Source organism: Stigmatopora nigra, chromosome 7, assembly GCF_051989575.1.
Source record: "Stigmatopora nigra isolate UIUO_SnigA chromosome 7, RoL_Snig_1.1, whole genome shotgun sequence".
NCBI classification, from domain to species: Eukaryota; Metazoa; Chordata; class Actinopteri; order Syngnathiformes; family Syngnathidae; genus Stigmatopora; species Stigmatopora nigra.
Genome location: NC_135514.1, coordinates 15,290,863 through 15,304,509, shown reverse-complemented (window position 1 = coordinate 15,304,509; position 13,647 = coordinate 15,290,863). Strand labels below are relative to the sequence as shown.

Genomic DNA, 13,647 nt, shown 5'->3' with positions numbered 1-13,647 from the left:
AGAAATCAGAAAACTATTGTTTTGATTGTAAAAAGATTCCAATCAAAAATGCCATATTCTCTTTTATTACAGTTTTTTTCTAAAATATTCATCTACTTGTAATTCTTATATTCCATTGTTAATGAATGTTACACAATCCCATGACTTTTCATAAATGGAGTAAATTCCTATCAAGCTTGCGTGCGCTCGCATGTGTGGACGGTGTTCGTCACCCCCGCAAACAATGGTCGACTTGTAAGATTGGGCCCAGAATGTGCGGCGGTGGCGGCGGCGGCGGCGGCGGCGGCTCGGCGACGCCCAGATGAGGATATTTATCTTGTATCCGTAAATTCCCACAGCCGCCGCCGCGCTGGTTCTCTTTTCAATGAAAGCATTCAGCGCTAAGTCAACATTGGAAGTAACCCTGCCCTCCCGCGATTGGTCGCACGTGTCCCTCTCATGCCTGTCAACCTGCTTTTTGATAGCGTTGCCTTTAAGTGGATGAAATAATAGCAAAAAGTTTGGTTTGATTATTATCATTTTTCCTGGTTTGGAAAGCTTTTGATATATTGTTATTTTATTTTGAAATTTTAACCAATGCACTACATCTTGCTTGAAAATTTCACTATAATCTACTATGCCCTCATTGGCTGTCTATCAACATGTTTCTTAGACCACCTTTGTGTACTTCAGCTTGTAGTACTTTTTTTCCCTAAAAGATGCATGCTAAGCTAATTTTATGCTAAGTCACTGGTGTTAAAGTCTGCGGGCCAAATTTGGTCCGCCACATCATTTTGTGCGGTCCGGGAAAGTCAATCATGAGTGACTTTCTGTTTTAGGATCAAATTCAAATAGAGTTTAGATGTATATTCAATTCCACTTTTTGAATCAAAAATTGTCATTTTTTAATCATTTTTTGTGTTTTTAGTTAAAAAATCATTTTGTAAAATCTAAAAATAAATTTAAAAAATTATAATAAACATTGTTTGAGATCTTTGAAAAAACGGAATATTCAGGGCTTTTAATCCAGTTCTTTTAAATCCATTTATTTAAAAAAAAAATCTAAATATATCTTAAATGGTCCAAAATCAAGTTGACATTAAAGCGGCTTACCAACCAACCCGCATCTGACACCCTTGTGCTAACTTATCCCCAGCTATAAGTCATGGGTGTCCCCTGCCCGGTTACCTGTAGTGAGCTAGGATAGGCTCCAGCACCCCTCGCGACCCTCGAGAAGATAAGCAGATCAGAATGGGAATGAATAGGGAGCCTTGTGCCACACATCAGGACTTAGCCGCCACTACTTAGCTTGTATTTTCCCGCGTAGACGTATGGGAGGTTAGCGTGTACTTTTAGCCACACGCTAATGTATGTGTGTGGGTGTGTGGGGGTGTGTTTTAGTGGGTAATGAGTAGAGGTTGGCGTGTGTGTGTGTGATTATAGGCCTCCTTTTAGAAGCACACGGGCTAAATATGGCTTTAGACTAAACACGCTCGTGCAGCCGTCCACCAATTGGCAGTAAGAAGAAAAAAAGAAAAGAAAATAGAAGATGGAGGCCGTCCAGACGGGAGGGAGGGAGGGAGGGACGTCGTTAAGCGACTCCAAAATCTCCGGCAGGAAATCCACATCTACTTCCTGGAATCGATGTTTCCGTCTTTTACTATTTTGTCCTCATCTGGAGTTGCTTAAAGGATGGACGGACAAACGGACTGACCGCTCTGTCCAATACAATTTGCTTCATATATTCGAAGATTGGAGTAGTGGCGGGCCGCATTAACGTCAACTCCATTTTAGATGTAATATTCAGATTTTTTGTTTTATAAATGGATTAAAAGAAGTGGATTAAAAGACCTGAATATTCTGTTTTTTTTATAGATTTAAAACAATGTTTATCTGAGATTTTTTTAAATATATTTTTAGATTTTACAAAATGATTTTTGAACTAAAAACACAGAAAAAAATTGATTAAAAATGACTATTATTGATTTAAAATCAGGAAATGTAACTGGGTTAAAAGCCATGAATATTCAGTTTTTTAGAGATCTAAAACAATGTTTATTTGATCTTTTTAAAATATATTTTTGGAATTTACAAAATGATTTTTGGACTAAAAATACAGAAAAAATGAATTAAAAAATGACAATTATTGATTTAAAAGGGTGAAAATCAAAAAATGTCATATACATCTATATTCTTCATTTTAATTTGATCCTAAAACAGAAAGTCGCCACTCATCATTGACTTTCCGGACCGCACAAAATGATGCGGAGGGCCACATTTGGCCCCCTGGCCGCCACTTTGACACCCTGTGCTCTAACCTTTTTTGGCCTCCTGCATCTTTTTGAATGATTTCCGGTGTTTCTCGACGCATCGTCCGTCCGTCTGGCTCGCTCGCCGACGTGGCGTCGACGTCTAGCCACGCACGGCATCAAATTTGCGAGCTGGTCCGAAGAGAGCACTTTGCGCTCGTGTTAATGCCTTGGCCTTCACGTGCAGCTGTTTTGGGCCAAGGGTGTTCAATGCGGCCGTCGTCGTCGTCGTATGAGTTTGAACTTTGACCCCGTCCGCACGTCGCCGCAGCTGTAGCGACGACATCTTTACGAGGTGTGCATACGTCGCATTTTATTTATTTGACCCGATTTAACCTCCGCCAAGGTTTTGTGTCGCGTTTGTCCAGATGTTTTTCTCGGCCGTCGAAATTGCGAAAATGTGAGACCAATCATTTGGAAAAGTGAACGCGAACATAGAAAAGGAAGGGAGAGATATGTCCCTTGCGATTGGTCGTCAGGGAGAATCGTTTTGCTAGTTCAGTTCACTGGGAGCTAGGCTCCGGCACCCCCACACAAGATGTCATGTTATGTTAAGAGCATGAATTAAAATATTTGTCAAAAATGTACACTTTTTAAAGATAAAAACAAAAAAAATCTGCATCAATTATTTGACTTAGATGCTAATTTGAAGTCATTAGTTAGCATTGTTAAAACCCACAATAATATTTTTATTATATGTATAATATATACAATAATATTTATTTATAAAAACATACATTTGTCTTTGATAAAAAAAACACAACTCAAATAAACTGCCTATTTATCTTCATTTATCAAAAATAAATCCATTTAAAATCAATATTTATCAAAAAATAAATAAAAATATGAAAATGAATATTTATCAAAAAATAAATAAATAATGAACAATGAATATTTATCAAAAAATAAAGAAAATAATTGAATTCAATATTTATCAAATAAAATAAACAAAATAAATTAAATTTTCTACTCTTAATTATTATTAAGAAAACAAACTATCATACATGGCCTCATATTAGCTCAAATATTATCTGAATCAGCGTCCAATCATTTCCCCCCCGTGAGTTTAAACCAACTCCTTGGCGTCCAATCCAATTAAACTTGGAGAAAAGTGGCGACTGACCCAAAGTTGATTGGCTGCCAGCCCTCTCACCTCATAAGAATTGGAACTTGGCAGCCAATCAGGCGACGGCAGCGCCTCTCAAAAGTCTTGAACGTCAATTTCCCAGACAGGCAAATTTTGCCCACCCGCGTCCGCTCCCATCCAAAAGCCGCTCATTACTTGGCCCGTGGGTGGGCCGCGGGTGGGTCCGCCCCTCAGAGCGCGGGTGCCGGATGGCCTCGGAACCCCCGAAGGTCACCCGCCCCCCCGTCCCACCTAGCTGGCCCCGGGCTAGCGGCGCCCCGGGAGCGGGCCCCCATGCTAATCCCCGGTTGGGTGTCACCGTGGTGGGTCACGTTCTGTAATTTAGTCCCCTGCTCGGTCGGGGGCCTCCGAGACCACCCACTACTAAGTACATTGCTACATGTACTCTACACCACAGGTGTCAAAGTGGCGGCCCGGGGGCCAGATCTGGCCCGCCGAGTCATTTTGTGCGGCCTGAGAAAGTCAATCATGACTTTCTGTTTTAGGATCAAATTCAAATGATAGATATAGATCTATATTAAATTTCTTGATTTTCCCCCTTTAAATCATTAATTGTCATTTTTTTAAACATTTTTATTTGTATTTTTAGTTGAAAAAATATTTTTTTAAAACAAGGTTGTCAGCCATGAATAATCAGTTTTTTATAGATCTAAAACAATGTTGATTTTAGCTTTTTTATATATATTTTTAGATTTTACCAAATTATTTTTGAACTAGAAACAGAAAAAATGGATTAAAAAACGAAAATAATTGATTTAAAAGGGGGACAATCAGGAAATTTAATATACATCTTTATATTTCATTTTAATTTGATCCTAAAACAAAATCGGGACTCATGATTGACTTTCTCGGACCACACAAAATGATGCGGCGGGCCAGATCTGGCCCCTGGGCCGCCACTTTGACACCTGTGGTATAAATATATATTCCATTTCCTGATTTCCCCCTTTTAAATCAATCATTGTCATTTTAATCCATTTTTTTCTGTTTTTAGTTCAAAAATCATTTTGTAAAATCTAAAAATATATTTTAAAAAAGCTAAAATAAACATTGTTTTAGATCTACAAAAAAACTGAATATTCAGAGATTTTAATCCAGTTATTTTAATTCATTTATTTAAAAACATCTAAATATCATATCTAAAATGTTCCACATAAAATCAATCAAGTTGACGTTAATGTGGCCCGCCAACCAACCCGAGTCTGACACCCTTAGTTAAAACGAATGGCGAGCATCCCCCAAATGCTAAGCTAACACGCTAGCATTCGCTTCCTTTGAAGCTGCCTCCCGAGTGTTTATTTGACAAAGAAAAACGATTGGTCTCTGAAAAGCGAGGCAGCAACAACAGTGATGTTTTCCCTCAAAGTGGAGCCAGACGAGGTCAAGTCCAACATGGCGCCCCCCCCCTCCCCTTGGCCCCGCCCCCCTCCCTCTAAAATACTCAACAAGAGCGCTAAAGTGTCCTTTAGCGGCGGCGTGATTGATGAGCCGTCAATGGAGGCCACTTCAATGTTTTGACTGCCACGCTCGTGCCTTCGCTTCGACTCTTTTTTTTTTTCTTTCACACGGTCGCCGCACAAAGAGCTTTGCACCGCCATGAAAGGTCGTGTGTTCGATCCCCCCACCCCGCGTCCACTCCCAGAAGCCCCGACGTCCATCTTTGTACTCTCCCGTCATCTGATCCCGCAATTTTTTTAACGTGGATAAACATTTGTATCTCCATTAGGCCACCATTGAAGTTTTAAAAAAAGGGGAGGGGCTTAATTGACTGACTAATGTCAGATTTTTTTACTTTCTAGTCAATTTTTTGGGTGAGTCTAATTAATTGTCGAGGATTTTCATGTCTGTTGTTCAATTTGTCTTGATTTTACATCATTTCCTATTTGTTTAGAGCACAGGTGTGAAAGTGGTGCCCCGGGGGCCAAATCTGGTCCCCCGGCATCATTTTGCGCGGCCCGGTAAAATGAATCATTAATGCTGACTTTCTGTTTTAGGATCAAATTCAAATGATAGATATAGATGTATATTAAATATCCTTATTTTCCCCCTTTCTAAATCAATAATTGACATTTTTTAATCCATTTTTCTGTGTTTTTAGTTCAAAAATCATTTTTTTAAATCTAAAAATATATACAAAAAAAGCTAAAATAAACATTGTTTTAGATCTATAAAAACGGAATATTCAGGGATTTTAATCCATTTCTTTTAATCCATTATTGTAATTTTTAATCAATTTTTTCTGTGTTTTTAGTTCAAAAATTATTTTGTAAAACTAAAATTATATTTAAAAAAAAGCTAAAATAAATATTGTTTTAGATCTATAAAAATGGAATATTCAGGGCTTTTAATCCACTTCTTTTAATCCATTTATAAAAATTAAAAAATCTAAATATTATATCTAAAATGGCCCACATGAAATAGAGTTGACGTTAAAGCGGCCCGCCAACCTGTTAGCATCAAGCTAACGGAATGACTTGTGGCCATTCCCCGGGAAAAAACGACTTTGCCCGGTTGCCAGATTCCGTCCCCCCTCGACTCGCGGCGGTCTTTTGCGCGGCGATGCTATCGGCGCACCCGTAGACAGACATCTCTTATCACCATTGTGCATGCGCGCTCCGGTTTTGAGCGGCGACAATAGCGGTTACTGTCTGGCGACCTATCGCGGACGCGATCGACTCATCGGTCCGTCTCCACGTCGGCCGAGCGTCTCCCGTATTTTTTTGCGTCTCTGTCATTTGGCCAAAATGGATGGTTTTAATCCGGTGATTTAAAATGGCGACCTCTCCTTAAATTTGAAATATTGAATATTTAGATTTTTTTTTATAAATGGAATAAAAGAACTGGATTAAAATCCCTGAATATTCGTTTTTTATAGATCTAAAACAATGTTTATTTGAGATTTTTTTATTATATTTTTAGATTTTACAAAATTATTTTTGAACTAGAAACACAGAAAATTGATTAAAAAAAAGACAATTATTGATTTAAAAGGGGGAAAATCAGGGAATTTATTATACATATATTATCTTAATTTTAATTTGATCCTAAAACAGAAAGTCGACTCTCATGATTGACTTTCTTGGACCGCACAAAATGATTCGGCGGGCCACATTTGGCCCCCGGGCCGCAACTTTGACACCACATTCCTCCAGTTCAATTCCCATTGACGGGGCAAGGCGTCCAATCCCTTTTGACTGGGAAGGATGAAAGAAGGGATCATTTTATGTCCGCTCAGCTGGCATCAATCAGCAGCGTCTTGGTGGAAGCCAGTCGCCAGCAACAATGGACGCCTTGACTGGACCCTTAGCTTTTATTTTTTTTATCAATACACACACACAGACTTGAGAGGGTCTCACGGGAGAGTGGTCGCCTTGGCTTGAAATGAATGCGAAATGTACGGTCGGATGGAGGACGGAATTTGTCATTTTTTGCTGACTTCGGCATTTTTTTTTACTTGATTTGACTTTCAGTCTTGGGGTCTTTAAAAATGCAAAGACTCAAAGACACACCTTAACCCCTTTTTAGGACCATTTTTGATATAATATTTAGTTTTTTTTAATATATATATTTTTTTTTAATATAAAATTTAGTTTTTTCAAATATAATATTTAGGTTTTTTTTTAAATAAATAGATTTAAAAAACTGGATTAAAATCCTTGAATATTCATTTTTTTTATAGATCTAAAACAAATTTTATTTGAGCTTTTTTTAATCATGTTTTTAGATTTTACAAAATGATTTTTGAACTAAAACCACAGAAAAAAATGTGTTAAAAAATGACAATTATTGATTTAAAAAGAGGAAAATAAGGAAATTTAATATACATCTATATCTATCATTTTATTTTGATCCTAAAACAGAAAGTCGGAACTTTACCGGGCCGCACAATATGATGCTGTGGCCCACATTTGGCCCGCGGGCCGGCACTTTGACGACACCTGTGTTCTAATTGAACTGAACTCTTTGAAACACTTGATTTTTTTTTCTTCTTCATGGGAACTAAGCTGTCTTGTCATTATCGTGTCGCAGGTGATGTTGTTAGCGGAGGAGGCGGAGGATAACGCGCGTCAGCTGGAGGAGGCTTGGGCGCGCTTGAAGAGCTCCACGCAGCTCCTGGTCCTCCTGCTGTCGCTGGGCCACGGCCTGACGCCCGAGCAGACGGCCATCTTGGAGGCCAGCATGCTGCCTCTGCTGCACGACACGCTGCAATTGGTATGCAAAACTTCACTTCAATTTGTATAAAAATGAAATACTGTACTTGCATATATGCCGTATTTCTTGCTCCAAAAACATTGACTGAAAATATCGTACTTTCTTGCACACATGCCATAAATGATGACTGAATCCAGGGTACGTCTTATATGCGCACAAATTAACAAACGGCATGAATAAATACGATTTTTTTTCAGCGTGGATTTTCATATTTTTACAAACTTAAAAAAATTGTAATAATAATTAATAACAGAGAAAAAATCCTAAAGTAATGAATTTGCGATTAGTGAAGCCGCAATAAATGAGGGATTACTGTATTGAAATCATCTTAAAATACTGTATTATATTTATACATTTGTAAAATTCTGTATTACATATATTAATTAGTAAAATACTGTATTATATATTTTAATTTGTAATATAATGTATTTTATATATTAAATAATACTTTACTGTATTATATATATATTAATTTTTAAAATACTGTATTACATATATTAATAAAAATACTGTATTACATATATTAATAAAAAATACTGTATTATATATATATTAATTTGTAAAATACTGTATTTTATATATTCATTTATAAAATAATGTATTTCATGTAAAAAAATAAAATACTGTATTTTATATATTCATTTATAAAATAATGTATTTCATATAAAAAAAATATTGTATTATATATTAATGTGTAAAATACTGTATTATATATTTTACTTTGTAAAATAATGTATTTTATATATTAAATAATACTTTACTGTATTATATATTATTTTTAAAAATACTGTATTATATATATTAATTTCTAAAATAATGTATTTCATATAAAAAATACTGTATCACATATATTAATCAATAAAATACTGTATTGTATATATTAATGTGTAAAATACTATATTAATTTGTGTATTTGTCAAAAGGGCTGGGAGGAATGCTGCGACGCGTCCGTGTCCCACCTCCTGCGGACGTGCCTGTCGCGCAGCCCCAAAGAGCAGGCGGGCGCCCTGAGCCAGGCCGGGGGGGTGGGGCCGGCCCTGGCACTGGCCCCGCCCAGAGACACGGCCCGCCTCAAGAAGCACATCACGCTGCTGTGCGAGCGGCTGGCCAAAGGCGGGCGCCTGACGTTGGGCGACGCCCAGGCCGACGCCCAGGCCGACGCCCAGGCCGAGGCCCAAGACCAGGAGCGGGTCCGGGAGCCCGGCCTGCAGGTTCAGCACTTGGTGGCCCCCGGTGAGTCCCTTAGTATCTCAAATAGACGGCGGCCATCTGCCATTGGTGACAATAGGTGTCCAATTCAGGCGAGTTGGGAAAACTGGCCTGGAATAGAGGTCATGCCACACACACACACACACACAAAACACTTTTTTTTGTGGCACACACACGCAAAAACACGCAAAAATACACAAAAATGCACTCACATCACACACAAAAACAATGCAATGGGATGTAAATGATAGCTTTGGGGCGCTGGAGCATTCCAACACACTAACAAAAGTGACCAGCTTTTTTTGGGGTCCCTCCCAAAAAAAAGGCATTTGTTTGCAAACATTTATGAGCAATGGACATCCAACTTGCCTTTATTGGACAACTACATGTTTCCTAAAAAAATACAAGCAAACTAGAGTAAAACATAAAAGTTGTGTGTGTGTGTGGTACAGTTATTTTTGCAGGTAGCCAAAGAGTTAATATCATATAAAGTAGCACATAAGCGTGCATGTGTGTGTGTGTGTGTGTGTGTTCCAGTTATTTTCGCAGCGCGGCGCGTCGGTGGCTGTGGTTTGAGGGTTAGGGTTTATTTTCGACTTGAGAGGATGGCCTTGCTCTACCACAACGTGTGTGTGTGTGTGTGCGTGATTATATAGAATGTGTGTGTATGTTCATATATATATATATATATATATATATATATATATATATATATATATATATATATATCTTTTTTTTTAATGTGCTATGCCTGTTTGCGGTGGCATGGTGATGATGTCGTGTTTCCGTGCACATGCAATCATATGTTGTGTGTGTGTGTGTGTGTGTGTGTGTTTTGATTGGGTAGATAAATTGTGTGTGTGTGTGCGCGTATGGCTTATACATATATAGTATTAAAATAGTGGCAGCTGTCTTTGGTGGCGTTGGATGCAAATTGAAGAGTGGAGCTAAAAAACTTGGCTAAAAATAACCCGCCGATCGATAATTAGCAGCAGCTGTTCCCTTTCCAGGAAATATGAAATATTGGACATGTCATCACGCGACGTATAGCGGGATGGCGAGGGGATGGCGAGGGGATGGCGAGGGGTTGGCGGAACCTGACGATGGATGTCCAGTTTGTTTGAAATGGCGGTGAATTGATGAACATATCAACATAAATATAATTAATAATATCAAATTTAGTCCAATTGAAAAGTAACTATAGAAATTAGCATACAATCATAAGACCCTTAATTTATATAAAAGGTATCAATAAAAATATGCATAAAATCTAAGAGCCTTAATTTTTATTTGATTTTTTTATTGATTTCATCATTTTATTATTATTATTTTTTGAATTTGTTTTTATTATGAATGTTTACTCTTTAAGATTTGCCCAATTTCATTTTCTTATTTGGATTTTCTTTTTTTCATTTTATTTTAATTTTGTTATTTTAATTTTCATTTTATTTTCATTTTCTTATTTTCATTTTATTTTCATTTTCTTATTTCAATTTTAATTTTCTTATTTTCATTTTATTTTAATTTTGTTATTTTCATTTTATTTTAATTTTCATTTTCTTATTTTCAATTTTATTATTTGAATTTTATTTTAATTTTCATTTTCTTATTTTCAATTTTATTATTTGAATTTTATTATTTTCATTTTCTTATAGATGCATATTTACCGTCCAATTTCACATGTATTTTCGTATTGAAATCTTATTGAATATAAATGGAGGTCGTTTTCCAACATGAGATGAATTTGCGACAAACATTGTCATCCGATTGGACGTCTAGGCCAGGTGACCGCTTAAAAATCCTCCCGCAAATTCCAAATTATTTGCCGCGCAAACGTGGGGCCATAAATATAGCGCCAATTGGTTTGTGCGGACGCGCCATAAACCAAATTGGCGCTGTCGGCGCTTTCGGCGGGGCGTCGGGCGGCGGCGCCGCCTTTCGGCCGCAATCTCCCGGAATAAAGCAGGAATGTGCCGACCAGACGCAAAAACGCCGCCGGGCGGACGGACGCTCGGTCGCCTGCTCGGTATTTGCAGACGCCGGCGACCTTCTTCCAGCTGTCGTACGCGTTTGTTTGTTTGTCCACCGTCTGTCTTGAGGACGCGCCGCGTTTTTCCGAGCGAAACCCACCGCCAAAAAAGTCCCCACGCAAACATTCCAAAACAAATTGGACAAAAACCGTCGGGAATAATATTGAATATTTACATGTCAAATAAGGTCAAGGATTGGCGATTCGTTGTAGAGTGGTTAGCACGTCTGGCTCGCAGTTTTGAGGCGTAGGGTTTGGTTCCCGGTGGGTTCGGACCTTCCCGTTGGGGTTTCCATGTAATTTGGTTTTCCTCGTGCCCCCCTCCCCCAAAAAATGTATGACAAGCTAATTGTATGCTAAGCTAATTGGAGGCTATTCTAATTGTAAAATAAGATAATTGTATGCTAAGCTAATTGTATGCTAAGCTAATTTTATGCTAAGATAATTGTATGTTAAGCTAATTGTATGTTAAGATAATTATATGCTAAGCTAATTGTAGGCTAAGCTAATTGTAAAATAAGATAATTGTATGCTAAGCTAATTTTATGTTAAGATAATTGTATGTTAAGCTAATTGTATGCTAAGCTAATTGTATGCTAAGCTAATTTTATGCTAAGCTGATTGTATGTTAAGGTAATTGTATGCTAAGCTAATTGTATGCTAAGGGGTTAGGGATAGAGTAGTACTATTAACAATATTTTTTTATGAGATATTTTATATTGAATAACTTTTATATGATTCAAATTAGTGTACTGTTAATCTTATTATAACAATTACTGAGATTATTTTGTTTTGTATTTTTACTAGTACTCCTCATTCACTGTTATTTGTCAAAATGCTATATGATTCATTCATAATATTTTTGAGATTCGTCATTGTATGTACACATTGTGTGTATTTTCATCTATATATATTTCTGTGTGTGTAGTACTTGAACTGTTTGTTATATGGATCAAATGAGTAAAACAAAAATATTATATTAATAATAATAATAATGAAAAAGTAGTCAGATCCCATTTCAAACAAAAAGGCTAGCTTAAATCTTGTCAAGGGTTTAGTAGGCTAATCTTCACGTAGACGCAGACGCGGGGGGGGGGGGGGGGGTCTGCGGTGGGAGGGGGCGGAGACATACGCGCATTCTCAGACTACTTAAGGTTGACATGATAGCCACTTTTGGGGGGGGGGGACACAAAGGCAACATGTGTGCCGGGTGGGGACGCCACAGGAAAGCTGGTTTGGGGATGGGGGCGGAGTTTTGGGGTGGATGGATCATGAGGGGGGTGTGGCTTGCCCTCACCTTAGTCAATGCGTCTTCTGTGATCGATTGTTAGCTTGTTTTAAGTAGCAATTTTATGATGGCGGTGATAATCAATTTGTTGACGTTTAGAGAGGACAGAATAGTGGATCTCATTTTTTTTGTTAGCGTGTTAGCATGTTGGACTCGACGTTCTGGGGTCGAGGGTTCGATCCCGAGTGGGTGTTCATTGTGGTGTGGAGATTGGATGTTCTCCTGGTGGGGTTTTTGATTAGATTAGATTACATTAGAACTTTTTTAAATTCTGTATTCAGGAAATTTCATATACAAGACACAGAAGACATTGTAGACCTAGTTAAAAAAAATGGAGCCATACTAAGGAAGTCCACAAGGTGGGGACCTTCTGCAGACTGAGACTGAGGTTAATTATTCTGGTTTCCTCCCACATCCCAAAAACATCCATGCTAGGCTAGCTGGCTAACTGTCTAAATTCTCTTACCCTAGCTACGATTGGTCTCCCTGTGCCCTCTGATTGGCTGGACAGAATTTTTGGGGGGATATCAATAAGTTTGTCACTAGATTGGACTAATAAATTCAATAAAAAATACAAAGAATTGATTCTTTCCTCCAAAATGTCTGTGAAAAGGATTTTTTTTAACATTTTTTTGTGGTCGCCCAGGATCGGTCGCAGAGGATTTTGGCAAGATGGCAGAAGACGAAACGGCGGAGCCCGAGGACGCCGCCAAATTCATTAAAAAGAAAGCGTCTTCCAAGAAAGTCCAAAAAGGTACATTACATCACTCAACATTGACCAAAAAAGGCTCACAAAAGAAGCTTCAATTCAATTTTGGTCGGTAGTCACAAGTTAGGGTCAACAAAAAAAAAAGAAGAAGGTAGCCGGTTAATAAAGATAGATTTAAAAGCGGCGGCGTTGATCCGCCATCAAAGGGCGGATTAAAAAAAATCTCCGGCGGCTGTCGCGGGGGGCTTTTGGAGCGGGAGGGGGCGGGGCTTACACTTTCCGCCGCCGGCAAATGGCCGCAACGTCTTTGTTTACGTCAGCGTCGGACGCCGCCCAGAAATAGAACGACCTTGTCCACACTAATCCCGCCTTTTATTTTTTTAAGTTACATTTTAATATGAAATATATATTGAACTTTAAATAGATTTTTTAATGGCTTTATAATACATAAAGTTTTTGAGGGAATTTGAAATTAAATGAAAATTGAAAATAATATTAAAATAAATAAAATTATATGAAAACTAGAAATGTAATTAAATTAAATCAAATGAAAATGTAAATTAAATAAACAAAAAATAGAATCAAATGAAAATTAAAATCAAATTAAATTAAAAATAAATAAATAAATAATTAAATGCAATTCAATCCTGCAATAAGAAAAAATAGTTTTAAAACACTTTTAAAGAATATAAAAACCTAGAATCAGCTCCTTTTTTTGTTTATTTTTTGGTTCATTTATTTTGAATTTCTTACATTTTTATTTTG

The 13,647-nt window shown here is 37.5% G+C and overlaps 1 protein-coding gene across 4 annotated transcripts in view; it reads left to right on the top strand.

The window, feature by feature from the left end:
- bbs9 (Bardet-Biedl syndrome 9) overlaps window positions 1-13,647 on the top strand; it is a 58,181-nt gene that overhangs the window by 30,991 nt on the left and 13,543 nt on the right. For all 4 annotated transcript variants that reach the window (XM_077720769.1, XM_077720767.1, XM_077720768.1 and 1 more), the window contains 3 exons: window positions 7,465-7,647; window positions 8,571-8,880; window positions 12,820-12,927. In XM_077720769.1, coding sequence (XP_077576895.1) covers window positions 7,465-7,647; window positions 8,571-8,880; window positions 12,820-12,927 — 601 coding nt within the window. The remainder of the gene's footprint in view (window positions 1-7,464; window positions 7,648-8,570; window positions 8,881-12,819; window positions 12,928-13,647) is intronic.